The sequence below is a fragment of the Eleutherodactylus coqui genome, chromosome 1 (assembly GCF_035609145.1).
Source record: "Eleutherodactylus coqui strain aEleCoq1 chromosome 1, aEleCoq1.hap1, whole genome shotgun sequence".
Classification (NCBI taxonomy): Eukaryota; Metazoa; Chordata; class Amphibia; order Anura; family Eleutherodactylidae; genus Eleutherodactylus; species Eleutherodactylus coqui.
This window is the reverse complement of record NC_089837.1, coordinates 270,922,662-270,947,612: the sequence shown is the minus strand read 5'-3', so window position 1 is coordinate 270,947,612 and position 24,951 is coordinate 270,922,662. Positions and strand designations below refer to the sequence as shown.

The window sequence follows — 24,951 nt, the reverse complement described above, 5'->3', positions numbered from 1 at the left end:
AAAAGAACATGTATAGGACCATCTGGGAAGCAAACTCCGACAGCCTACAAGTTTGTACGATCTAGAGACTCAGTTACAGCAAATGTAGACTGATATGCTGCAGTATACCATGCAGAACCTCTATGCCTCCTTGCCTGCCCGTATCAGAATTTGCATTCAAGTTAGAGGCGGCACAACAGGGTACTAGAACCTCCCTTCAAGTGTTTTCTTTTCTGCATTAAATTATCCTTTTGCTCTGATATTATATTCACTTACTTATATTAATCACACATATAAAAAATCCTTTGATTCTGACAACTACTTCTAGGTGCTTGATATTTTATTGAGCATATTTCACTCTTCTGATGGCTACATGGTGGCTTTAGCAATCATGCAACTATTGACATTTTAGTGACAAAACAATATTACATATTATTGCCATAATTCAATGCACATTTTAAAAAGGGGTACAGATAACCATTGTTGAAGTGTATATACATCCGTTTCGGTCATGCTATATTTTTTCCCTTATTTTTTAAAGAGGGACATTCTATGACTATGGTAGGCAACCCCTAACCCCCCTGTGAATTTTTTATGCAGACGTCAACGTCTAGTGCCCCAATGCAGTGGGTGCCTTTGACTGCCACCTAAGAGGCCATCAACAGCTGGCGACACAGCACAGGAGGCATTGTGGCTGGCACCTTAATAAAGGGGCCTTAGAGTATAAGTGCCACAATATAACGGCATGTTCATATGGCAGAATCAGCGTTGGATTTTTCAGTGTGGATTCTGACTCAAAAAACTAGGGCAGGAGTTTATGGCCATAAATATGTATACCTGTAGATTTTGTCCCTTTCAATGCACAAATTTCTGTGCAGAATCCACTACAATAAGTGACATGTCACTTCTTTTTTTCTGCATGTGGACTTCAAGTCCACAAGGAAAAAAATGAACACTGTATTTACTATGGCACACATTCCCACTGACAGTACCAGGGTGAAGATTTGATATGGAATCTGTGATACATTTTCTGCTGTGTGAGCATACCCTAAGGCCGGCTTCACACGGGCGATAAAATCTTGCACAAATATGAACCCCATTCTTTGGAATGGGTTCATACACATGAACAATGTTTTCCCGCATGGCACTGTGATGTGATGCTATGCGGGAAACAAATCACAGCCTGTTCTATCTTGCTGCATGCTTTCGCATCACACAGCCCATTGAAAGCAGTGGGAGAAACTCTGCGATCCTCTGCTGCGTCTGACAGCTGAGCCTAAGGATCCCTGCATCTCTAAAATGATGCGAGGCTGTTCTGCCATGACAATGCCTGGAATCCTTGGGGATTTCACACGGATGGTGAGCGCAATATTGGGGTGGGATTCACAGCGATGATGGCATTCCTGAATAAGGCCAGCTGCACATGGGCTAGTCGGATTCCGCATGCGGAATCTGACCCTGTGCCAATCTGGCATCCGCATGTACCTTTCTCTGTACTCCGTATAGTCGGCACGACGAGCCGTCTGACACGCGATCTCTTTTTTTAAACCTCAGCTTTTCCCGAGTCATTGCCACGGAATCCATGATCTTTCCACAATGTCATGATTTTAGGGCTGCAGATCAGCCGTCTTCCATTGACTTCAATGTAAGCCGTCTGTGCAGCACAAATAGAACATGCTGTGATTTTCCTTCTGCGAGTGGAAAATTGCAATTGATTTCCACTCGCGTGGAGGAAAAAGCATTTTTCAATAGCGTGTAATGGGTGGTATTTGTTGTGGAATCCGGAGGCGGGCGACTACTCCGGATTCCGCAATACAAATCCACCCCTGTGCAGGCAGCTTAAATTGGTATGAAATTAATTGGGCCAAGCGTTCAAGTGTGATTTTGAGAGTATGGCAAAAGGTTTTCATCAGGTAGCACCATATGAAAAAGAATGAAATCCGGAAATTTCCTCAATGAATCTCTAGACTGGGCTGCACACAAGACACTGAGGAACATTAACTGCCCGAACAGCTAAAACATCTTCATGATCTGATCATTTGTACCGCACGTCCTTCTACACTGGGATGAAAAGCGAAGCTTGATCCCACGGCACTCCACGACGCGCCAGCTACCAAGCCATTTCTCTCACATTTGGGCGACGATAAGTGACGTCAGGACTCGCCAGCCGCCAATCAGCAGGAGTTCCTGTACAACACGGGAAATCGCTCAAAAAAAGATGGAGGACGTGGAGTTTGTAGCGCCCACGGAGGCAGAGAAAGAAGTGTCTGAAGATGTGGCAGAACAACGGGTGAAAGTGGAGGAGACGGAGCAAGAGGTGAGAGATGACGGAATATATTTGTTAACAGACCAGTCTCATGGCAGATGAATCTGATGTAGTTTGTGAAATGACATAACCGGTCTTGTGTAGCCTATAGCGTAAGGGGCGGCGGATTGCACGTCGTCGTGCTGAATTTATAAAAGTCTGCAGTTGTCATATAAGATGGCCTCTAAACAGAAAATGCATTTTGATGTCCTGTCAGTGGTGTTGGAGAGGGTTGTCCTGTATGGAGCAGTGATTAGATTTGGCCTCCTGTGTGTGGTTACAGGTGGCACACATCAAATGTTCCATTATTCAATAGGTCCAGATGTCGGTGTACATGTTTGTCCTCAGGGACATTGTAAGGAGAATGTCACCACAGGCCTGTGCAGCTGAAGTGCCACCGACAGTTCTGAGGCATATGGGAGGGAGGGAGGGCTTGCTCTGCTTGTATTTGGTATTGTGATTTAAACCCACCAGCGCCTGTCTCCTGCAAAATATTGCAGTAGTTGCATTCAAAGGGCTTGATATGATGTAACAGGATGGCTGTATTGGAGGAAAGTCTAGTATGAGAATGTAGAATGCAGAGGCAATAAGATATAATCCCTTTACGTCTTACTGCCTGTGATGAAAGGTGCTCTCATGTTTTGGTAGACTAAATCCATGGAAAGTTCTGCTGTAGTACTGACAGGAGAAGCATTGGATCCTCTTAATACTAAGAAAGTAAAGTTGGAACTAAAGGAGAGACGAGAAAAGAAGCAAAAAGTGGATGAGGATGAAATTCAGAAAATGCAGTAAGTGGCCTTTTGAAGCAAAGTGTATTCTTACCTTCCACAATGATGCTTACATTTGTTGTACTTCTCCTTCTATAAGAATTCTGGTGTCTTCATTCTCAGAAGAACAGCTGAATCGCTATGAGATGTACCGACGGTCTGCATTCCCTAAAGCTGCCATTAAAAGGGTAAAATTATTCCTGTGCTAACCAGTCTGCAATATTCATAGTTCTGTCTTTCATATGTCCATATATTTGTGTATATAAGGAATAACCCTATATCTAGTCATATCCTGCATTTTATTTAAGTTTTCCAACTAGAAGTGGGTGCCACCTCTAGTTGTCAGCTGTCCCTGAGCTGGTGGGTGGAAATTGGCTGCTATCATGTTTTCCCATAGGCTGTTCACATAGAAATGGTGAAATCCTTCTTGCTCTCTCTCTAGCACTTAGACGTAACAGCATTGAGGACGTCTTATAGAAGTGCAGCTGTGAGTCCAGCTCTTGGCACTAGATCGCATGGCACACTGTGTGAAGCTATGTTTCACATGGTGAAATGATGATATGGTGGTGTTTTTGACACAGTGCCAGAAGTGAATGTAGGTGGGAAAAAACTTCCTTATGGCTCCTTGTGATGTTAAGTCTGTGTTTGTGTGTGGGATTCCACTGGAAAGACCCCCATGCTTCAGAAAACTGTGTGTACGCAGGAGAGAGGGAGAAAGGTGCCAATAACATAATAAACAAGTTTCATGCGATGACAGCGCCTCCCAGGCTATATGGTTATGTGTTCGCCCTGTGCAGTCGCATTGGTTGCACACCCATAAGGCTGACCCTGGCCATGTTTCTGTCTCTGTCTCCGTCTCCCTCCAGCTAGCTACTCACTCCTCCTCTATCACTTTGCAGTCCATAGACATACGGAATACTGTGTCCAGTTCTGGGCACCCCACTTTAAAAAAGACAAACTAGATAGTTGAGAAACTGAAAGTAAAAAAGATGCTGTCTGCCAAGCATAAGACATGGGGCTGCACAGCATGGAAGTGACTGGAATACACAGAGGAGTGTGACAGGGATGTAGGCATGGAAAAATGTTTTTGTTTTTTTCTTTTTTTTTTGTTTGAGTTGCCTCTAAAATGGGTAAATCTCTGCTTAGATCAGTGTCCTTATTGTGAGCTTGATTTTTTTTATTTATTTATTTTTTTGGGGGGTGGGGGGGGGGGGTTACGTTTTCAGACTCCTCGTCTATAAGTCACCCTATGACTGCTTGGTGCTCTCCACAAGGAGAAACAGTACCTGCCCAGACCCCTGGGTGTATTTTTAAATATGTTTTTGTCCAAAATGCATAACGTAGTACCAAGATACAAATACCTAAAACAGAGCTGTTTTGTTACATAATTGCTGTTTTATGTGGGCAATTTTAATGTGAAAAAGGTCTCGGACCCAGTAGTCGTATAATTAGCAGACACTTCTGGGATAACCAGTGCTTGAATAGCTCTGTTATTCCTTTATAACTTACCTCATGTTTTGATATACTTAGAATTGCCTTTGCCAGTTTAATTTTTCTTATTTCCATCTTTACAGCTCATTCAATCAATTACTGGCTGCTCTGTCTCGCAGAATGTTGTCATTGCCATGTCTGGTATTGCCAAAGTTTTTGTAGGAGAGGTTGTAGAAGAAGGTAAGATGGTCTACTTGTTACATAGTGATACACATTTATGAGCGCTTGTTTTCGTACAAGTATGTCCGCCTGCAGACAGGCGGAAATTCCACGGCATTTCCCGCAGAATTTCCGCCCGTGGAAGCTGCCATAGTATTGCATTCACAAACGCAATCCTAGGCAGACGTCCGCGATTTGGCCACGCTAAATCTCATGCGACAAACAAATCGCGGCAAGCTCTATTTCTGTGTGGGGCTCTGGTCTGCGCATGCGACGGCAGCAGGCACATCAAACAGCCGGAGCCGCAAGAGCAGGTGAGTGATGCGCTGCTCTCTGCAGACGCTCAGGTCGGGCCCCGCTGCGAGAATTCTCGCAGCGGGATCCGACCCGGCCGTCTGCAGGCGGCCTATGAATATAATGTTTGACCTTGGTTTGGTATTTATTTTTTTAAACAAAGTTAAGCACTTTGTCAGGTCATTACAAGAAATCGAAATTTTAAAATCCATTTTCAGTCCAGGTTCTAATGCAACAGCAAGGGGTGAAAACTTTCACAAGGCACATTGCAATAGATTTACTGTTGAAAAGCAGCAGTTTTCTGGCACAAAATGTCCTTTGCATAAACACTTATACATTCTTCTTTTTTGCCACATCAGAAAACAGCAACAAATAGGTGATCTAAAGTAAAGATACGCAAGATCTATCATCCAGGTTGAGTCCCTGTGATAAAGCTGGCGCATTTTAAGACTGCAAACAAAACAGAGGATATCGCAATACTAAAAAAAAGGGAACAACTTCAACAAGGAAATGTGGTACAAATGTAGAGAAGAGGTTACTGGGGTAGTCAATAAGGTGCTGTCAACCCAAATATTACCACTGTGTTTGACAGGGCGTAATAATGGAAAACATAGAAAATAACGGGCTATAAGCGCAACCCTTTCACATGCTCGAAAAAATTGCGTGTTGCGAGATGCACAAATCTCGCATTAATTTGAACCCCATTCTTTTGAAAGGAGTCATACACTTGAATAGTTTTATTTTAAATCTTTTTTTACTGCCTCACAGCGCAGGAAAAAAACACGGCCTAAAACTCATATCCTATCTTTGGGCGTTCCCTCGGAACTCCTCGCATAGCATCGCTCATTGTTTTTAATGGGGCCGGCAAAGCAATTGCACGGCATATGAAGAACATGTGAGTGCGATGCAAGGTTTCCCATCGAACACATTGGGAAACGCTGTACGATCTTCAGCGTTTTTTTTGTTTTTTTTTTACACAACACCGCCTCGCATTTGCGGAAACATCGCATGTTGGTGAGCGCGATATCGGGACGAGCTTCACGGCCCAATATCTCACTTGCCTGTTTGAAATTAGCTTTAAAACAAACTGTTTGTAAATTGAGGGAATTAACCCGATTTTTCTTTATTAATTAACAAACAGCACATTTGACATCTTTCGGAACACAGCCCTTTCCCCAGAAATGTTCAAAAAGAGTAATGTATTTAGTCAAGTGCAGTTGTTTACCGCACTCAGGAGAGAAGAATGGCAGGTTGTTGCCAGACTGCTTCCTGCAAAAATAAGGATAAATACGGGGTACTGATCAATATTTTGGCCAAAAGATGCAAGCTGTAAGCATGGTACATCATTTTATATGCCTTAGTTATATGTAATATAGTATATTAGGCTGAAAAAAAGACATGTCCATCTAGTTCATCCTATTACTCCTCTTCAATGTTCCAGAGGAAGAAAAAGCCCCAACTGAGATATAAGCCAATGTTACCTCAATTAGGCTGATTTCACATTGGCGGGAATCTGGGTGGTGTAACTTTTGTGCATTGTGAGACACACAACTCACATGAATATGAACTCTATTCTTTTGAATGGAATCATACATATGAGCGATGCTGTGGGGGGGGGGGGGGGGGACATGGCATGTCCTATTTTTTTTCGCCTTCCTCGGAACGCATCGCCCAGTCAGATACATTGCATGATGCTAGTGCAATGTCAGGTGAGGTGTCCCATTGAAATCAATGAGAAACACTTTTGATCCTCTATCGCGCGTGAAGATCGGAATTTCACAGAAGCTATGCGAGGTGTTTGTGCCTGAAAATCACTTTGCATCCGCTGGTAAAACACATGTTGCCAAGCGCGATATAGAGCTGAATTTCTTGGCCCGATATTGCGCTTCCCCGTGTGCATTTAGCCTTAGGGAAATATATCGTTCCCAACTCTAAGGCTATTTTCACTACAGCAAGAGAATCATGCGAGATTTGTGTGTTGAGAGACACACAAATATGAACCACATTCTTGGGGTTTATGGGGTCAAACTCATGAGCTATGTTTTCCTGCATAGCACCACGGTGCGATGTGGGAAACGAATTGCGGCATGTTCTGTCCTGCGTGCTCTCACGCATGCAAAGCGAGGTCTCACATTGAAAACAATTTCTGAAGTAATTCGAAATTAAAATATGTGATACTCTAACGCTCAAAAAGGATGTCCAGACCCCTCCTAAATTGTTTTATTGAATTTGAGTAAAGAACCCCCTTCTATGTTTGTGTAGAAGCCTTTTTTTTCTCTAGACATAGAGGCTGTTACAGACACAGTCCTGGGTATAAATAGATCGTGGGAGGGATCCCTGTATTGTCCCCTGATATATTTATACATAGTTATTAGGTCACCCCTCGGACTTTTTTTTTTTTTTAAACCTCTCTAGGGTATTGTAGTTCACCCTTTTTAATTTATTACTTTGGTTGTCGCTTTTGAACCCGCTCAAGAGCTATGTCCTATGTGTGGTCTGACTGGTGATTTGTAAAGAGGAAGAACAATGTTCTCGTCATGTGCCCCTAGACCCCTTTGCCTTGGCAGCAGCTGTCTGATACTGGTTGCTCCAGTTAGGTATACAGTTAGTCAGTCTTGCCTAGTGATTTACCATTTACGCTGGTTTCACACGTGCGATATTGTGCTCGTCAATGTGTGTTTTACGTCAACATGCATGTGGGTCAGGAAGAGTGGGTCATGAAGAGTATCATCTCTCCTTAAGAAGAGCACCTGGAAGGTGTGTGGAAACACCTAGGAGGTGAGTAAGGAGACTTATAAGGCCATGCATGCTCCTCTGGGAAATTTATTCAAATAAGGAAGAAGTTAGATTAGACTTGCCTCTAATTGGGCTTTCAGGGAGTTTCCATGACGGCACCACCTGAGATCACTTCCTTCTGATAGGACAGGAACACACAGAGAGGTTTAAAGCTATCCCACCTTCCTTAGTGTTTTAGAATGAACTGCCAGGAGTAGGAGCCTAACTAAATTGTATTATTGTACCTTGACAGGGAAAACGCCCCTCTCACACCCCCTAGCTCCCAATTGGTGGAATAGGTTAGTCAGCTAAGCCGCAGGAATAGCTCAAGCGGCGTTGCATGTAAGTGAAGCGACGTCCCTCAAACAGTTACTCGCTGCACTGCTACACCCCTCTTACCCGCCTCCGTGTGACTGTGCCGCTGCTGTAGCATTCTGTCCCTCCGGGAGCCGCGGTGCATTTTCCAGACGACCTTGGGTCCGTTCTGTGCAGCAGTCTTTGTGGCGGCAGCCCTGTCGCCTCCCTGCAACGGTGGCCAGTGGGGGACTTAAGGGGTGTCCGCTTGTGCATCGGGGCCAGCGTCAGCTGCAGCACTGTGTGACCGGCGGCTCTCGCAGTGTCTCCCGCCAGTCATATGGCCTCCCTTCAGCGGCGCCGATTGAAAAGGTGCGGGATTGCAGCGGTGGCCGCTTCTCCACCGGGACTGGCGTGTGTTCCAGCAGTGTCTAGGCGGTGGCTCACAGTGTGTCTGTCACCGGCTCTGTGGGCTCCCTGGATCACCCATCAACTCGCATCGGCTGGGAGAGGGTGGGGGAGTGCCCAGGAGCTGACGCTTCATAGTCAGGGGTGTTGCGGCTTCTGGGTCCCTAGCGAGGAAGCCCCTTAGACCTGCTGCAGTGGGGCTGCCGTATGCGCTTTTCAGCTAGTTTTAGTGCCCTTTCAAGACCTATACACAAGGCTACTCTCCATCCAATTCCCCCCCCCCCCCCCCCCCTCCCTTCTTCCCTCTCACTCTTGACTCCACCAGGACTTCCTGGTGGCGTCAAGATACAATAATACCTAACTAACTAATTATCTATATGGGTATACTTAAATTAAAAAATAAATTATATTTTCTTGGGGAAAAATGTACAGGTGCTGTCGTGGAGACTTCCTGAAAACCCAATTACCAGTAAGTCTAATCTAACTTTTCCCTATCATCTCCATGAGTCGTACCAACTAAATTCTTGTTAGGGTGGAACTACGGCTGAGAGGACTTTACGGCCGAATGACAGATCCTCGTCTGCCTGAATGTCTATTTTGTAATTGTTGGTGAAAGTATGGAGTCTTTTCCTAATAGAGCGGGCTTTAAGGCTAGCTGGGGCCATCTTATTTATTGCAGCATAGGCCTCTGTGATGGTCAGGTGGATCCATCTGGCTATAGAGTTTTTTTTTGCTTCCTTTTTTTTTCCTATTGGTACCAAAAAAATGAATAAATAAGTTATCGTCCTGCCTTCACTGGTTTGTGGAGCTAATATATTGCAGAACTGCTCTCCTGACGTCCAGACAATTAAATTCTCGTTCTTGATCATTCTTAAGATTGTTGTAAAACATGGGAATTATGTATTGTGACCTATGGAAGGGGGGCACTACTTTAGGCATAAAGGATGGGTCTAATTTAAATATTATTTTACTTTCTGTGATCCTGAAAAAAAGGATGGCAAATGGATAAGGCCTGTATCTCGCTTATCGTTCTGGCTGAAGTGATTGCCACTAAAAAACCTTTTTTTTTATTGCCAGAATGCTAATAGAGTGATCCTTTAGGTTCAAATGGGTCTGAAGATTGGGCCCTAAGGACCCACTTTAAGTTCCAATCGGAGACCAGGTTAATAATTTGGGGCTTCAGTCTGTCTGCTGCTTTCATAAACCTAGCAATCCATCATATTTCGGAGACCCTGGTGTCAAAAAAAGGCACTATGGGCCGCTATTGGTCTCAGTGTATTTGGGGAGAGACCCTTGTCAAGGCCCTCCTGAAGGAAATCAAGTATTATGGGGATGTCCAAGGAAGAAACTGAAAGTTTCTTCTGGCATCATGAGAGAATTTTTTCCCCAGACATTTATATAAGTCTTTGTTGTTTTTCTTCTAGATAACAGGGTCTGTGTCACCTTCTCGAAGAAGCCTTTTCCAGCAGCATGGATTATTCAATATCAAAGCTGCAAGGTGGTTGTTCGCTACATCTGGATGGTTTAGGCGATTCTGGGTCAGAAGGTCCGTCCGAGCGGGCAGGTGGACTGGGTCCTGTAGTCCTTTTTGTTTTCTGTTTTTTTTCCTTTAGCCAAAATGGAGCTACTAGTATAAGAGTGCCTTTTTGGGAACGGAACTTCTGGAGGACTTTTGGGGTTTGGGAAACGCGTGGGACAATCCTCTGCCCTAATCCTGAGTTGGCATCCACCACTACTGGGTGATCTCCTGGGCTGAGTGAGAACAATCTCCAACTTGCAATTTTTCTCTTATTGCCAACAGGTCTGTCTGTGGGATTCTGCCCCCCCCCCCCTTCCCGATGCCGAATGTAGGCAACTGCTAGGACCCCTGAAGGTACTAGTCTCCTATGTGAGCACCCCAGCCCTGAGCGCTTGCGTCTGTCGTAATGCATGCAACTGGGTCTTGAAGCCAATGGACTCCCCCACTTGATAGGTTTGAGGTCGACAACCACCAGTGCAGGGATACCCTCACTATATTTTTCTATATGTATCCTCTTGTCCAGCGAGGACTGCCTTCTGTCCCAGGCCGAGAGAATTGCACCCTGTAGGATGGTGGTGAGGGATTGAGTCCATGTCACCCCCAAGATGCATGAAGTTAGTTTCCCTAACAATAACATGGCTTCCCGAATCAAGCACTTTTTGGTTTTTAGGAATGCTCTAAAATAGATCTGCAGCCCCTGTATGTTTGTCAATTGAGCAGGATACCTAAAATGATTTCTTTTGGCTGGGGGTTATGTCTGACTTTTGCCAGTTTTATAATTCCCCCCCCCCCCCAAATATCAAAGAAGATGAATAGTTGTTGCCAGATGTTCCACTGGGAGCTCCCTGGTTTCTGCTATGACCAGGATGTCGTCCAAGTAAGGCACAATCAGGTTTGATTTGTGCCTCAGATAGGCCCCCAGTTTTACCATTATCTTAGTGAAAATGTGGGGGGCTGACGATATTCTGAACGGGAGGCAGGTAAATTGGAAGAGCCATATGAATTGGCACATGAAAATACGCGTCTTTTAAATCTATGGAAGCCATGAAGCCTCCCTTTCATATTTGTTTCACTACTGAACTTGCTGACTTCATTTTGAACCTTCGGTACTTTATGTAGACATTCAGAGGTTTGTATGCAGAAGTTTATATACAGGATTTCCCGCAAGGTTTTTTTCTGTCAGAAATAGTCTGGAGTAGTGGCCAGTAGATTTTTCTGCTTGGGGAACTGGAGTTACTGCCCTCAACTGCAGTAGATCTTGAACCCCCCCCTGTTGGAGAAGATGAGTTGATGACTTGAGCCCCCGGTGGTCAGGAAATTTTGCTTGGGACGAGATAAACGTTCTGTCGGATATCCATGGTCTAAAATTTTGGGAATCTAGGCGCTCTCGCAGAATGGTGCCCATCGGTCCAAGAAGGCCTATAATCACGCCCCCACTGGGATGATGTCACGGTTTTGGCTTCAAGAATTCAATGAGAGTTAAAGAGAAATCCTCTCCCTTTGTCTTTCCCTTACCCTTATAGGGCTGTGACTAGAGATGAGCGAGCGTACTCGGCCACGCCCCTTTTTCGCCCAAGCGCCGCGATTTTCGAGTACTTCCGTACTCGGGCGAAAAGATTCGGGGGGCGCCATGGGTGAGTGGGGGGTTGCAGCGGGGAGTGGGGGGGAGAGGGAGAGAGGGCTCCCCCTGTTTCCCGCTGCTACCCCCCGTCGCCCCCCCGAATCTTTTCACCCGAGTACGGAAGTACTCGAAAATCGCGGTGCTCGATCGAGTAATTACTCGAAACGAGTAGGTTCGCTCATCTCTAGCTGTGAATGCTGGGCTGGGGCCTGAAAAAAAGTTTTTCTTTTTTGTTTCTCCTCCGGAAACTCTCCTTTTTCTATACGCTGGCTTTTCCAGGGTACACTTAAATCAGACGGATCTGCACTATTTCCTTCTGCAGTGTCGCTTGCTGGAGACTAAAACAATATACACTTATACTGCTTTCAATTCTTAGCTCTCCTCTCTCCCTATTCCTGATGCTTACGAAAAGGGACCAGTGAAATTCAGGTACTTGTGGGATCTTGCTGTAATGCCAAATGTTCATAAACGTAGTTAGAATCATGCGGTTGCACTGACATCTTGGTAAAGGGCCAACCCTAGTTGACAACCGAGAGTCGCCATTTACAAGGCTAGACTTCTTTAAAAACCCCTAGGCTTCTTACAGAAGGTGGATGCTGTGGCCATTGTCACAGTCTGAGAGTGCTAGTACTAACAGTATTTTTGAGGCGTGGGTCTCCATCGCCCATTCTCTCTGGTAGCTGTAGCTCCTCTGCATTTGTCTGGGATGCTTCTTCCTAAACCTTCAGCAGTGATACTGTCGATTACGATAGCCTGTCTGGCTTGGAGGGGCTGAAGAAGCTTTTGGCGCAAGTCCCTTACACTCTAAAGATGTTGACACAACCATCATTGCATATGCAGATTGTCGGGATGCGCAGAATCAAGGCATGCCACGCTTCAACTATGATGCTTTTGGCCAGGGATCAGTTTCCAGTGTTCTAGGTACCCCGCATTCTGGCGGCAGGGAATTTGGATATATGACTTCTTCAAAGGCATTTGACCTGGGGAAATGAGAACCTCTCCCAGCGATTGTCAACATGGGATTCTGACAAGACAGGTTTTTTGTTTTTTTTTGTCTTTTTTGCGTCTAGAATCAGTCATCTTCCTTTTTCAAGGCAGGACTGTGAAGGTGGTATTTACAGTCTGGAATTCTGTGGAATCTGCCATTCAACTAGGTCGACAGCTAGAAGGGCTCTCCTTGTTAAAGCAAAAAAAAAAGAGAGGGACAGCCTTGCGTTTGTGGAACGCCACGGGTCCGTTGTACAGATGTTTTGGATTTGCAGCTCTCTGAATATTCAGCTCCATTGTCCACTGGTGCCACCACATCACCTGTTTTTTTTCTGGACACTTATTCGTACTGAATGTGTTACAGCCAAATTTTTCTTGAGCCCTGAGGTTATGTCCAGCTCGCCTTGGCGGGGAGCATGGCATCCTAACTGTTTCTCTCTATCCGTTTCCCTTCCAAGCGGGCGGCTCTATCGGGCGGATCTTTCTTTGGTCGTTTTGTCAGCAGGAGAAGCTCGGGTTGCATCTTGCCTAACTGCACGTGGTATTGGGAGCGAATGAAGACTTCAGTTTACGCTTTTATATATAGTTACTCATCGTAAGGCATGCGCAGGTCACAAGCGGGCTCTGTCTGACTTTGCAAGTTAACCTCTCTCAAGTGGCACATTCTTTAGTTGCCCTATCTCTCTGCTGGTACTTCTGACAACCCAAGCAGTGTCCTTGGGTTTCCGAGATGGGCTCCTCACACTGACTCCACTCCGCGGCAATACAGGTTTAACCTGCCAGGGACATCTATCCCCCTCTACTCTTCCTTAGTCAGACCTCATCTGTAATATTGTGTCCAGTTCTAGGCACCCCACTTTAAAAATACATAGACAGACAAACTGGAGCAAGTTCAGAGAAGTTACCAAGGTGCTGAGCGGTCTGCAAATAATGTCCTATGAGGAACGGTTAAAGGATCTGGGAATCTTTAGCTTGCAAAAAAGAAGGCGGAGAGGAAACTTAATAGCTGTCTACAAATATCTGAAACAGCTGTCACAGTGCAGAAGGATCAGCCCCATACTCATTTGCACAAAGAAAGACTAGAAGCAATGGGATGAAACTAAAAGGGAGGAGACACAAATTAGATATTAGAAAAAACTTTCTGACACTGAGGGTGATCAATGAGTGAAACAGGTTACCATGGGAGGTGGGGAGTTCTCCTTCAATGGAAGTGTTCAAGCAAAGGCTGGACAAATATCTGTTTGTGATGATTTAGTAAATCCTGCACTTAGCAGGGGGTTGGACCCGATGACCCTGGAGGTCCCTTCCAACTCTACCAGTCTATGAATCTATCAGGTTAAGTTTGAGAAAAATTGAGAACATGGTGTTTGAGACAGCGGACAGCCAGTTGGAGATGTTTTGTAGGAAAGCTGCAGAGAAATCGCAGAAAGAGGCGTATAACTGGGTGTCATCAGCATAGAAGTGCAGGCCAAATCTGCGGATGGTTTGTCTGATTGGGGCTGTAGGGCAAGGATCGATTCCTGGGGGACCCCCAACAGCGAGAGGAAGTGGAGAGGAGGTAGTGCCAGCGAAAGAGATGATGAAAGAGCGGTCAGAGAGATGGGAGGAGAACCAGGAGAGTGCAGTGTCCTTTTGGCCAATAGAGCAGAGCATAGCAAGGAGGAGGTTATGGTTGACAGTATCAAATGCTGCAGACGGGTCAAGGAGGATTAGTAGTGCATAGTCACCCCTCGACTTGGCCATTATCAGGTTGTTGGACACTTTTGTGAGGGTGGTTTTGGTCGAGCGGAGGGTGTTGTGGAGGGAGTTGTCAGAGAGAAAGCATGTGAGGCAGAAGTAGACCAGGCGTTCTAGTAGTTTGGCGCTAAATGGAAGGTTGAAGATGGGTCGGTAGTTGGCAGCATCAGTCGGGTCAAGGGTCTGTTTCTTTAGAAGAGGGGATATGATGGAATGTTTGAAAGAAGAGGGGAAAATACCAGAGGTCAGGGAGAGGTTAAAGATGATGGTGAGGTGGGTAATGACAGCTGAGGAAAGTGACCGTAGAAGGTGTGAGGGAAGAGGGTCGCTTGCGCAGGTGGTTGGGCGGGCAGCGGAAAGCAGTCTAGAGACTTCTTCCTTAGTTGGTTTAAGTACGGATAGCGAGTGAGTGGTGGGTGCAGTGCTAAATAAGCCAGGATCAGGGCTTATTCAATTTGTTTTCAGAAAAACTGCTCCACACATCTTTCCCATCATAGAATGTAACTGTGTAACCCAATCCTCGGCACCATATCATCACATTATTTTTGTACTAAAGTAATTACAGGGATCCTTAGCTGTTCTTGCTAACCGCACTCAAAGCTACTGTGCTTTGGAACCATAGGGAGAATACCTGCCACCTCTCTCTAGAGATGTAAGTCACCAGGATACCCAGGAATCAACTACTCCAATACACAGAAGGACCTACAATTCACAACTACAGATACTAAGGAAAACCGCAAAGTAACTCCACAATACCCTACACAAGGATGACCATCTGAAAACCATATTCCCAGACCCTCTGCTTCTGTGTTGCAAGCAACCTCTAAAATTTGAGGAACCTTATAATCAGGAGTGCATTGACACACAAAAAGGAACGTATCCCTGTAATGTAAAGGGCCGTAAGACCTGCTCACATATACTGACTGCGGACAGGATATGGATCCCCAACACAGAGCAGGTCTATAAGATCCCCGTGACCTTCACATGTTCCACATCTGATGTTGTCTACCTGATCATGTCTAGTAAATGCCCTGTTGGGGGCAAACAAGGCAAAAACTAAAAGCGAGAATGAGATCTCACCGCCATACAATTACACAGAGGAAGACAGAATTACCTGTGGTCGAGCACTTTTCTAATCATGGACATAACATAGGAGATATGAGAGTTTTGATATTTAAAGGTGGTTTAAAGTCACGAAGCCATAGAAGAATTTGGGAATATAATATTTATAACAACTTTGGACATGTTCAATGGAGGATTAAATTATTGCCAAGTTTTTATGGGTGAATGGCAGATATAAGACATCTATAACACAGATAAGATTTCTGGCCTGGTGAACCCCCTCTAACAGTAATTCAGAGACCATAAACATTCACTCCCTTATCAGTGTCTAGTTAAAAATGTTTGTGTACCTGTTGCAGCATTCCTGGCCTAACGACCCCTTCTAACAGTAAAGGCCCATTTAGACACCGATTATCGTTACCTCGTCGCTCATCGTTGTCTTTCAGCGTGCTGAAAGACAACAATGAGTTTTATTATGGATTCACAGCAAGATACAGGTGATACTATTGTTTCAGCTGTATCCCGCTCCCTGATAACGGGTTGAGTATGAAGAATAGAGCGGTCCAGCTCTGTTCATATCTGGCACGGAGCGCTCGGCTGTATAACAGCTGGGCGCTCTGTGCAGAAAACATCTGGATGCAGAAGACAAGTGGGGGCACCCTGCTTGTCTTCTGCATCCTCCGTTCCGAGCGCTCAGCTGTTTAAGGCCTCATGTCCACGGGGAAGATCAGGCCCGCTACGGATTCTCCATGGAGAATCCGTAGCGGGTCCCTCCTGCCCCGCGGATATAAGGGCTGAAAATAAGAATAAACTTACCCGCAGCGGACCGTGCAGATCTTCTCCTCTTCGCGGCCGGATCTTCTTTCTTCGGCCGGAGGATGTGCTCGGCACGCCGGCAGCGTGCCGCACGCATCCGCCGGGCTGAAGAAAGAAGATCTGGCCGCGAAGAAGAGAAGATGTGCACGGTCCGCTGCGGGTAAGTTTTATTCTTATTTTAGGTCTCCTAATGGAGCATGTCTCATCTTGAGCGATCATCTTGTGCTGTAAATGACACAACGATGATCGCTCAAAAGTCGCTTGAGCGACATCTTTTGAGCGATTTATCGTTGCATCTAAACCAGCCTTAATTCAGGGACCATAAAACTTTCACTTCCTTATCAGTGCCTAGTTAAAAATGTTCATGTCCCTGTTGCAGTATTCCTTTTAAGTGGAAACCAATCACATCCATGTCTTTGCATTGTCGTAAGTATGTGTGTCATAAGTGTGTATAAATATTCATGCCTATTCCGATCTATTCCATTTTAACCTAGAGAATGTATTTTTGTTAGCCATTAAAAGGTATCATATCTACAAGATTATGTGGTTTGTCTTGCTGGGAGCAATCACATTTGACTCTACTGGCTAACACGGTATCAAACCTTTGTTGTCAGCAAGAATGACTTGCAGCTCCTGTTGCAACTACTTGAGTACCAGTGTAGGAGGATATGGTACTGGGGATTGGGTTACATAGTCAAATTCTACGAGTATTAAAGATGATATTGATTGAGGCAATGATGCAGTACATGGAGTCTGACACAGCATGCTTAACCACAGCATGGTCTACATAGTAGTGCATCGCAAAGCACAGGCTTATGCGCATTCCCACAGCTCAAAATGCAGAAAGAACATGATGGCTGAGCATGAGCACATAAATTTATGTTCATTGCGTGGACATATCCGTTATGAGCATTAAACATTTTATCAGTTATGGGATATAGGTAAGCCTGGCTTTGCAGAACCATTAATGCTGGAAAAAAAAAATCTATCTCGAAAGATTGACATCTTGCAACCTTATGATATCCGTTCATTAGGTTCTATGGTAAAACCCCTTTTTTTTTTTTTTTAATAGACAGCAGTCTTGGGTAAATTTAACCCCTTAGTGACGAAGCCTGTTTGCGCCTTAGTGACGGAGCCAAATTTTGGAAATCTGTCATGCGTCGTTCAACGAAGCATAGCTCCGTAAAGGCTTTACATATCCAAGTGATTCTGACGTTGTTTTTTCGCCACATGTTGTACTTCATTTTGGTTGTAAAAAGAGACCGATATAATTTGTGTATATTTATTAAAAGCGCCAAAATTGGGAAAATTTTGAAAAAATTGTCTTTTTTTCATTTTCAACTGTAATATCTCAAATATGTCCAAACATACTGTACAAATTTTTGATAAGATATATATTTCCATCTGTTTACTTTATTCTGAATGCACATTTGACAAACTTTTTTTTTTTACCCATTTAGATGACGTACAAATTTAACATTACTTTTCAGCATTTTAAGGAACACTTTGTTTTCCTGCACCAAGCCAAGTTTGCAAAGGCTCATGAGTGTCAGAATAATAGATAACACCCCCCCCCCAAAATGACCCCATTTTAAAAACTACACCCCTTAATGTATCCACTGAGGGGTGTCATGAGTATTTTGACCCCACCGTTTTGTTTTTTCAGGAATTAATTTAATTTAGAGAAAAAATAAAATTTTATATTTTTGAAAATATGTCATTTTAAAGACATATATATATTTTTTTCCTATAGTGCCCATGAAAATGAGGATTTACACCCCAAAATGGATACCCCCGTTTCTCCCGTGTTCAGAAACATACCCATTGTAGCCCTAATCTTATGTCTGGATGCACAACAGGGCCCAAAATGAAAGGAGTAGTTGGTGGTTTTCAGAACATAAATTTTGCTTGAAGGCGTTTTAGGCCCCATAGCACTTTTGTAGAGCTCTTGAGTGGCCAAAACCAAAGAGAACCCCCACAAGTGACCCCATTTTGAAAACTAGATCCCTTAAGGAATTTATCTAGGGGTGTACTGACCATTTTGACCCCACAGTTTTTGAATGAATTCAAGCAAAGGGGAAAAAATTTGATTTTCGTTTTTTTGGCAATTCAATAATTTTAAAAACTTTCTTTTTTTTTTTTTTTTGTACAGCACACACATGAATGAAGACTTGCACCCCAAAATAGATACCCCTGTTTGTCCCGTGTTCAGAGACATACCCATTATGGCCCTAATCTTTTGTCTGGATGCACAACGGGCCCAAAATGAAAGGAGTAATCGGTGGCTTTCAGAACTGAAATTTAGCATGAAGGTGATTTAGGCCCCATTGCCCACTTGTAGAGCCTTTGAGCGGCCAAAACGACAGAGAACCCCAACAAATGATCCCATTTTGAAAACTAGACCCCTTAACGAATTTATCTAGGGGTGTACTGTGTATTTTTACCCTACAATTTTTGAATAAATCTTAGCAAAGTAGGAAAAAAATTACAATTTTCATTTTTTTGGCAGTTGTATCAATTTAAAAACTGTTTTTTTTTTGTACAGCACACATAGGAATGAAGACTTTTACCCCAAAATGGATACCCCTGTTTGTCCCGTGTTCAGAACCATACCCCTTGTGGCCCTAATCTACTTAAAGGACACATGGCTAGGCCTATAATGGAAGGAGCACCCGTTGGATTTCAGGGTACAACGGAATAAATTCCAGGCCCCATTGCCCACTTATAGAGCCATTGAGCGTCCAAAACGATAAGGAACCCCCTCAAATGACCCCATTTTAAAAACTAGACCCCTTAACGAATTCATCTAGGGGTGTACTGTGTATTTTGACTCCACAGTATTTGAATGAATCTAAGCAAAGCAGAAGGAAAAAATTACAATTTTCATTTTTTTGGCAATTTTGTCAATTTAAAAACCTTTTTTCTTTTTTTTTTTTTTTTGTACAGTGTACATAGGAATGAAGACGTTCACCCCAAAATGGATTCCCCCCCAACCCCCCCCCCCCATTTGTCCCATGTTCAAAAACATTCCCGTTGTGGCCCTAATCTACTTATAGGACACATGGTTAGGCCTATAATGGAGGGAACACCCGTTGGATTTCTGGGCACAACTGAATAAATTCCAGGACCCATTGCCTACTTGTACGGAATAAAAATTGACTCCCTAAAAATATCTCCCCCCTCCGCGCCCTTTTCGGCGTTCCCCCAAATCTTAGATAAAAGTAATAATGTGAACTGTGTAGTATTTCCGAAGACAGGGGTAACTACGGAGGCTCATTGGGATGGGCCCATGGGGCAATAAAACCGGGTATCCCCCCTCCTCTCATGCTTTTTGGGGGTCATTTCTTGACCTCCGTGGTGGGTATGGGGTGTAAAAAGTGGCGCTCTGTGAGTCTCCGTAAGCCTGTTTAGGTGCGGCGGTCTCGCACAGAAGACGCTCAACAAGCTGCTCCTGGAACTGCAGGAAGGCGAACGTTCCCGGGGCATCTTGTAAATTACGTATTACAGGTAGCGGTCTGAATAACGCTGGGCTCACACGGCCGTAGGTGGAATCCGCTTGCAGAGGCCCGCAGCGGATCCCAGCTGTGAGCCCGGCTGTGACCCTGCGTACGGCCGCGTAATGTACTGCGCATAACTGCCTACTCACGCAGGAGGTCATGCGCAGTATTTTTCTTTTTTTGTTGTTTGTATTTCCCGCACCGTCGCTTAGCGATTACGCGGGTACCCGCAGCCCGTATACAACGTAGTTGCGTATGGGCAGCAGGTATATCCGCGACCACGGAGCACAATGGGCTCTATGTTGCGGATATCCGCGGTAAAATAGAACCTGCTGTGTTCTCTTTTCTGCGAGTGGATTACGCAATTCCGACCCGCTAATGTGAGCAGAATTGTGTAATCCAATGTGATTGATCTGCGCATTACCGCGGATCAGACGCATGCGGAATCCGTAATTCCTATCCGGTCATGTGAGACCGGCCAAAGGTAGATCGCTACCTTTTTATCACGTGACCGGGGACCGCTCAACGAGGCCACCCATCACTGCTCCAGGCTCTCAGCGACCGTTGGTCGCTGGGAGCATGGAGATTTTAAATTTCCTGGGCTCCCCCGACTCCTGCGCATGTGTCCGGCATTTTGCCGGCGGTCGCATGCGCAGAATCCGGGAAAGTTCACGGATGAGGATCGCGTAGGGGTGCAAGTACGGAGGCCTCCGTTAAAAATTTTTATCTCCCCTCACCGATCGCATCAGGGAGGGGAGATGAAGCTTCACCTTTTTTTTATTTTTGCGTGATCGCCATTATCCATTGGATAACAGCGATCATGTGATTAGGAACCGCTCACCGCGGCCCCCCGTGAAATCTCCAGGCTCTTGGCTAAATTTTGTAGCCAGGAGCAGGGAGATTTTAAATTACGCTGGCAATCCACAGCTTTTGCGCATGCGTCCGCCACTTTGGCGACGGGCGCGTGCGCAGAAGCTGGGGTAAGGTCCGCAGATAAATCCGCGGGCCTTAGGTACGTCATTTCATCCTCCCTCATGGATATGATCCGTGGGGGGTGATGAGACGTAAGATTTTAAATCTTTTTTTTTTTTTTTTTTTTACTTTTTAAAAAAACTTTTTTACACTTTTTTTTTTTTTTTTTTTAACTTTACATGATCACTGTCATCCATTGGATGACAGTGATCATGTCCCTGGTGACATCCCTCTGCTCCGGGCTACACATGGCTGCCTGGAGCAGAGGAATTTTACATTTCCCGGGGCTCGAGCTCCTCTGTCAATTGACATCGGGCGCGCATGCGCAGAGGGGGACTTCGGGTCCCGGAACATCGGGACACCGCTGAGGACCGGGGGTGAGTATTTGCACCTCCCCTCATGGATCCGATTCATGAGGGGAGGTGAAACGGATACTTTTTAAAACTTTTTCGCGATCGCCGCTATCCAATGGATAGCGGCGATCGCGGGCCCGGGGACTGCTCACCGCGGTCCCCGGTAACACCCCCTGGCTCTCGGCTACCTTCAGGAGGCGGGAGCCAGGAGATTTTAAATTTGCCGGGGGCTCCCGGTCTTCTGCGCATGCACGTGACGTCATCGTCTGGCGCGCATGCGCAGAAGACCGCCGGCGGGTCCGGGAGGACCAGATTCATCAGGGGCAGCACGGAGAAGGCAGGTCAGCATTTTCAGCTGCCCTGATGGATCCTATCCATCAGGGCAGCTGAATCTTTACTTTTTTTCACTGTTTTATTTACTATTTTGCGATCGGCGCTATCACTGCCCGCATCCTGGGATGACAGCTCCATGCTGGCGGCTACCTGCGGGCACCGACAGCATGGAGCTGTCACGTCCTCAGGCAAGTGGGCATTAATCCAAAGAGGATGCATAAAACTACGTCCTTTAGGATTAAAGTCCACTTTCTGAGGACGTAGTTTCCCGATGGGGCAGTCTTTAAGGGGTTAATTACTGTAGGTTAATGAAAATTCCTAAAAGTCCTCTTTTTGTTTGAACAGCGAAAGTGAGTGTGAAAATGCCTTCATGCTAATTTTGTTTTTTTGATGGTCTCTAGAAGTATTCAAATGCACACCTGGAATAACCACAATCTTCTGTATCTTCCTGTTTTTTCAGCTCTGGATGTATGTGAAAAGTGGGGAGAAAGCCCTCCACTGCAGCCTCGGCATATGAGAGAAGCACTCAGACGACTCAAATCTAGAGGGCAGATCCCAGATTCCAAGTACAAGAAGATCATGTTCAACTAGTTAATGACAGTTTTCATCAGGAATGTGGCGTGGAAAAGAATGCGTGTACTGAACATTTCAACTAATGCTGCACAAAAGAATGTGTAAAACTAAAGTGACCCACACAGTCACTTAAGTACTACTACAGACTTCTGGATGCAATCTAGTGACTATTCTGTGTTCCTAATAAATGGCATTATTAAAGATCTATGATGTTCTCTGATTAGCAGGATCGGTTGCATAGTTTTGAAGCTGTAGCCCTAGTGATTGTGTCTCTCATCCCCCTCCATTTTCCCATACCAATCTCAGTGGCCTCAGCTTCTGGCTCTTTGAATCTGTCAAGTTGGCCGTCTCTTCTGCTCAGTCAATGTGTTACAGTGGGTGGAGGAGACTTGATGTTCATTGACAGTGATTGTTTTGAATCTGTCAAGTGGGCAGTTTCCTCTACTGTCCATATGTGTCTCCACATCCAGTGGCGTCACTGCACTAAAGCAGAATTCGGCATGTCTGTTACTGGCACAGTATGATGAGAAGCTGGATATGTGACAGACATCCTTTTAAGATGACTTGTGGCATGTGATTTGCGCAGTCTTTTTATGTTTTTATTTTTGTTCAATCCTGCTCCTTTTACATCCATCTTAGCCAAATGTATTTTTTTATTTTTCAAAATTGCTACTTTTTTTTTTTTCTTATTTTTACTACTGTGACTAAATGCATTTCTGTTACTATAAGGAAGATGGCAAGAAGTGTATCTGAATACATTCAGGTGTCTATGTATCAGTAGTAGTTGGTTATTTCTGTAAGAAGAATGTGTTTACACCAAGGAGAATACAATCAGATCTCGTGTAGGAAGCACAGGGCCCTCAGGAGAAATACAAATCACACCAGCGTTCGGTTCTATTTCTGAATTAACAGAAACCTGTTGCTGCTTAAATATTAAGGTAAATGTAAAACATTGTCAGTGTTTTGGACATTATAATGTCTAGTAGTACTGTAGAGGCATTGAGATACAATAATGGACTTTCAGCATTCAAAGATGCAATCGGGGGTTGTATTAACCTTTTTAGTTGCTTTAACCCCTTAGTGACGGCGCTATAGTAAAACTACGTCCTGCTGTTGCAGGACGTGTATGGAGGGAGGTAGCGCCGCTATCTCCCTCCATACAGCGCGGGCGTCAGCTGTTTATAACAGCTGACACCCACGGGCAATAGCCGCACTCGGTCGTTCGGCCGATCGCGGCTATTAACCCTTTAAATGCCGCTGTCAATTCTGACAGCGGCATTTAAATCCCCTGAACGCTGTTCGGGGGTCCCGCATGCCCCCCCACCCCCCCCACCCCTCTGCGGTGAGATCGGGGGAGCCGTGCAGGTGTGTCATGGCAGCCGGGGGCCTTGAGAAAGGCCCCAGGGCTGCCTTAGCAGACTGCCTATCAAGCCATCCCCGTGGGCTGGCTTGATAGACTGCTTGTGAAAAAGCAGTATGACGTAATGCTATAGTAAAGTAGAGAAAAAAATCAATAAAGTTTTTTTTTTTTTAATTGTAAAAAAAAAAAAGTTATAAAAGTTTAAATTACCCCCCTTTTGCCATATCTATTATTAAAAAATCTAAATTATAAAATAATGTATATTTGGTATCACCGCGTCCGTAAAAGTCCGATCTATCAAAGTAGCGCATTATTTTTCCTGCACGGTAAACGTCGTCCGAAAAAAAAAAAAAAAAGAAAACGCCAGAAATACACTTTTTTTAGTTACCCTGTCTCCCAGAAAAAACGCAATAAAAAGCGATCAAAAAGTCGTATGTATTCCAAACTACAGGAAAAAAAATGAGCCCTTGCTCAACTACGTCGACTAAAAAAGTTTATTGCGCGCACAAAATGACTGCAGAAAATAATTGAAAAAAATTTAATATCTTTAAAAAAAAAATACGAGTACTACAGCAAAAAAAATACTATATGTTTGGTATCGTAGTAATCGTACTGACCCATAGAATAAAAATATCAGGTCGTTTTTGTTGCAGTTTGTGTGCCGTAGAAACAGGACGCACCGAAAGATGGTGGAATGTCGTTTTTTTTTTCCATTTCTCTCCGCTTAGAATTTTTAAAACGTTTTTCAGTAAATTATATAGTACAATAAATAGTGCCATTGAAAAATACAACTCATCCCACAAAAAAACAAGCCCACATACAGCTACGTCGATGGATAAATAAAGGAACTACAATTTTTTATAAGGGAGTAGGAAAAAACAAAATGGAAAAAAGCAAAAAAGCTCCGTCACGAAGGGGTTAAAAAAATGCTGCTTTTTTTTTTTAGCTGTTGTTCATTTGGCATGTGCTACTACTCGTTTTTGTTGGAGCTCCTGTAAAGAATAAAAAACAAAAAAAGCATATCATTAACCCCTTAGTGACGGAGCTTTTTTGCTTTTTTCCATTTTTGTTTTTTCCTACTCCCTTTAAAAAATCGTAGCTCCTTTATTTATCCATCGACGTCGCTGTATGTGGGCTTGTTTTTTGCGGGATGAGTTGTATTTTTCAATGGCACTATTTAATGTACCATATAATTTACTGAAAAACGTTTAAAAAATTCTTAGCGGAGAGAAATGGAAAAAAAAACGACATTCCACCATCTTTCGGTGCGTCCTATTTCTACAGCACACAAATTGCAACAAAAACGACCTGATATTTTTATTCTATGGGTCAGTACGATTACTACGATACCAAACTTGTATAGTATTTTTTTTGCTGTAGTACTTTTATTTATTTATTTTTTTTAAGATATTTAATTTTTTTCAATTATTTCCTGCGGACATTTTGTGCGCGCAATACCTTTTTTATTTTTTCGTCGACGAAGTTGAGCAAGGGCTCATTTTTTGCGGGATGTCCTGAAGTTTCCGATTAGTATCAATTTGGAATACATACGACTTTTTGATCACTTTTTATTGCGTTTTTTCTGGGAGACAGGGTAACTAAAAAAGTGTATTTCTGGCGTTCTTTATTTTTTTTTTCACACGACGTTC

At 44.2% G+C, this 24,951-nt stretch overlaps 1 protein-coding gene across 1 annotated transcript; it reads left to right on the top strand.

The window, feature by feature from the left end:
- Positions 1-2,143: 2,143 nt before the first annotated feature.
- On the top strand, positions 2,144-22,147 carry TAF11 (TATA-box binding protein associated factor 11). The gene is made up of 5 exons (XM_066608954.1): positions 2,144-2,296; positions 2,933-3,072; positions 3,152-3,239; positions 4,626-4,722; positions 21,830-22,147. Exons 1-5 carry the CDS (start codon positions 2,198-2,200, stop codon positions 21,958-21,960), a joined length of 555 nt encoding a protein of 184 aa, XP_066465051.1. The 5' UTR covers positions 2,144-2,197; the 3' UTR covers positions 21,961-22,147.
- Positions 22,148-24,951: the final 2,804 nt, after the last annotated feature.

Coding starts and splice junctions, on each gene's coding strand:
- TAF11 (XM_066608954.1), top strand. CDS start 2,198: ATGGAGGACGTGGAGTTTGTAGCGCCCACGGAGGCAGAGAAAGAAGTG. Junction 3,073..3,151: donor GATGAAATTCAGAAAATGCA/GTAAGTGGCCTT, acceptor TCCTTCTATAAG/AATTCTGGTGTCTTCATTCT. Junction 4,723..21,829: donor AGGAGAGGTTGTAGAAGAAG/GTAAGATGGTCT, acceptor CTGTTTTTTCAG/CTCTGGATGTATGTGAAAAG.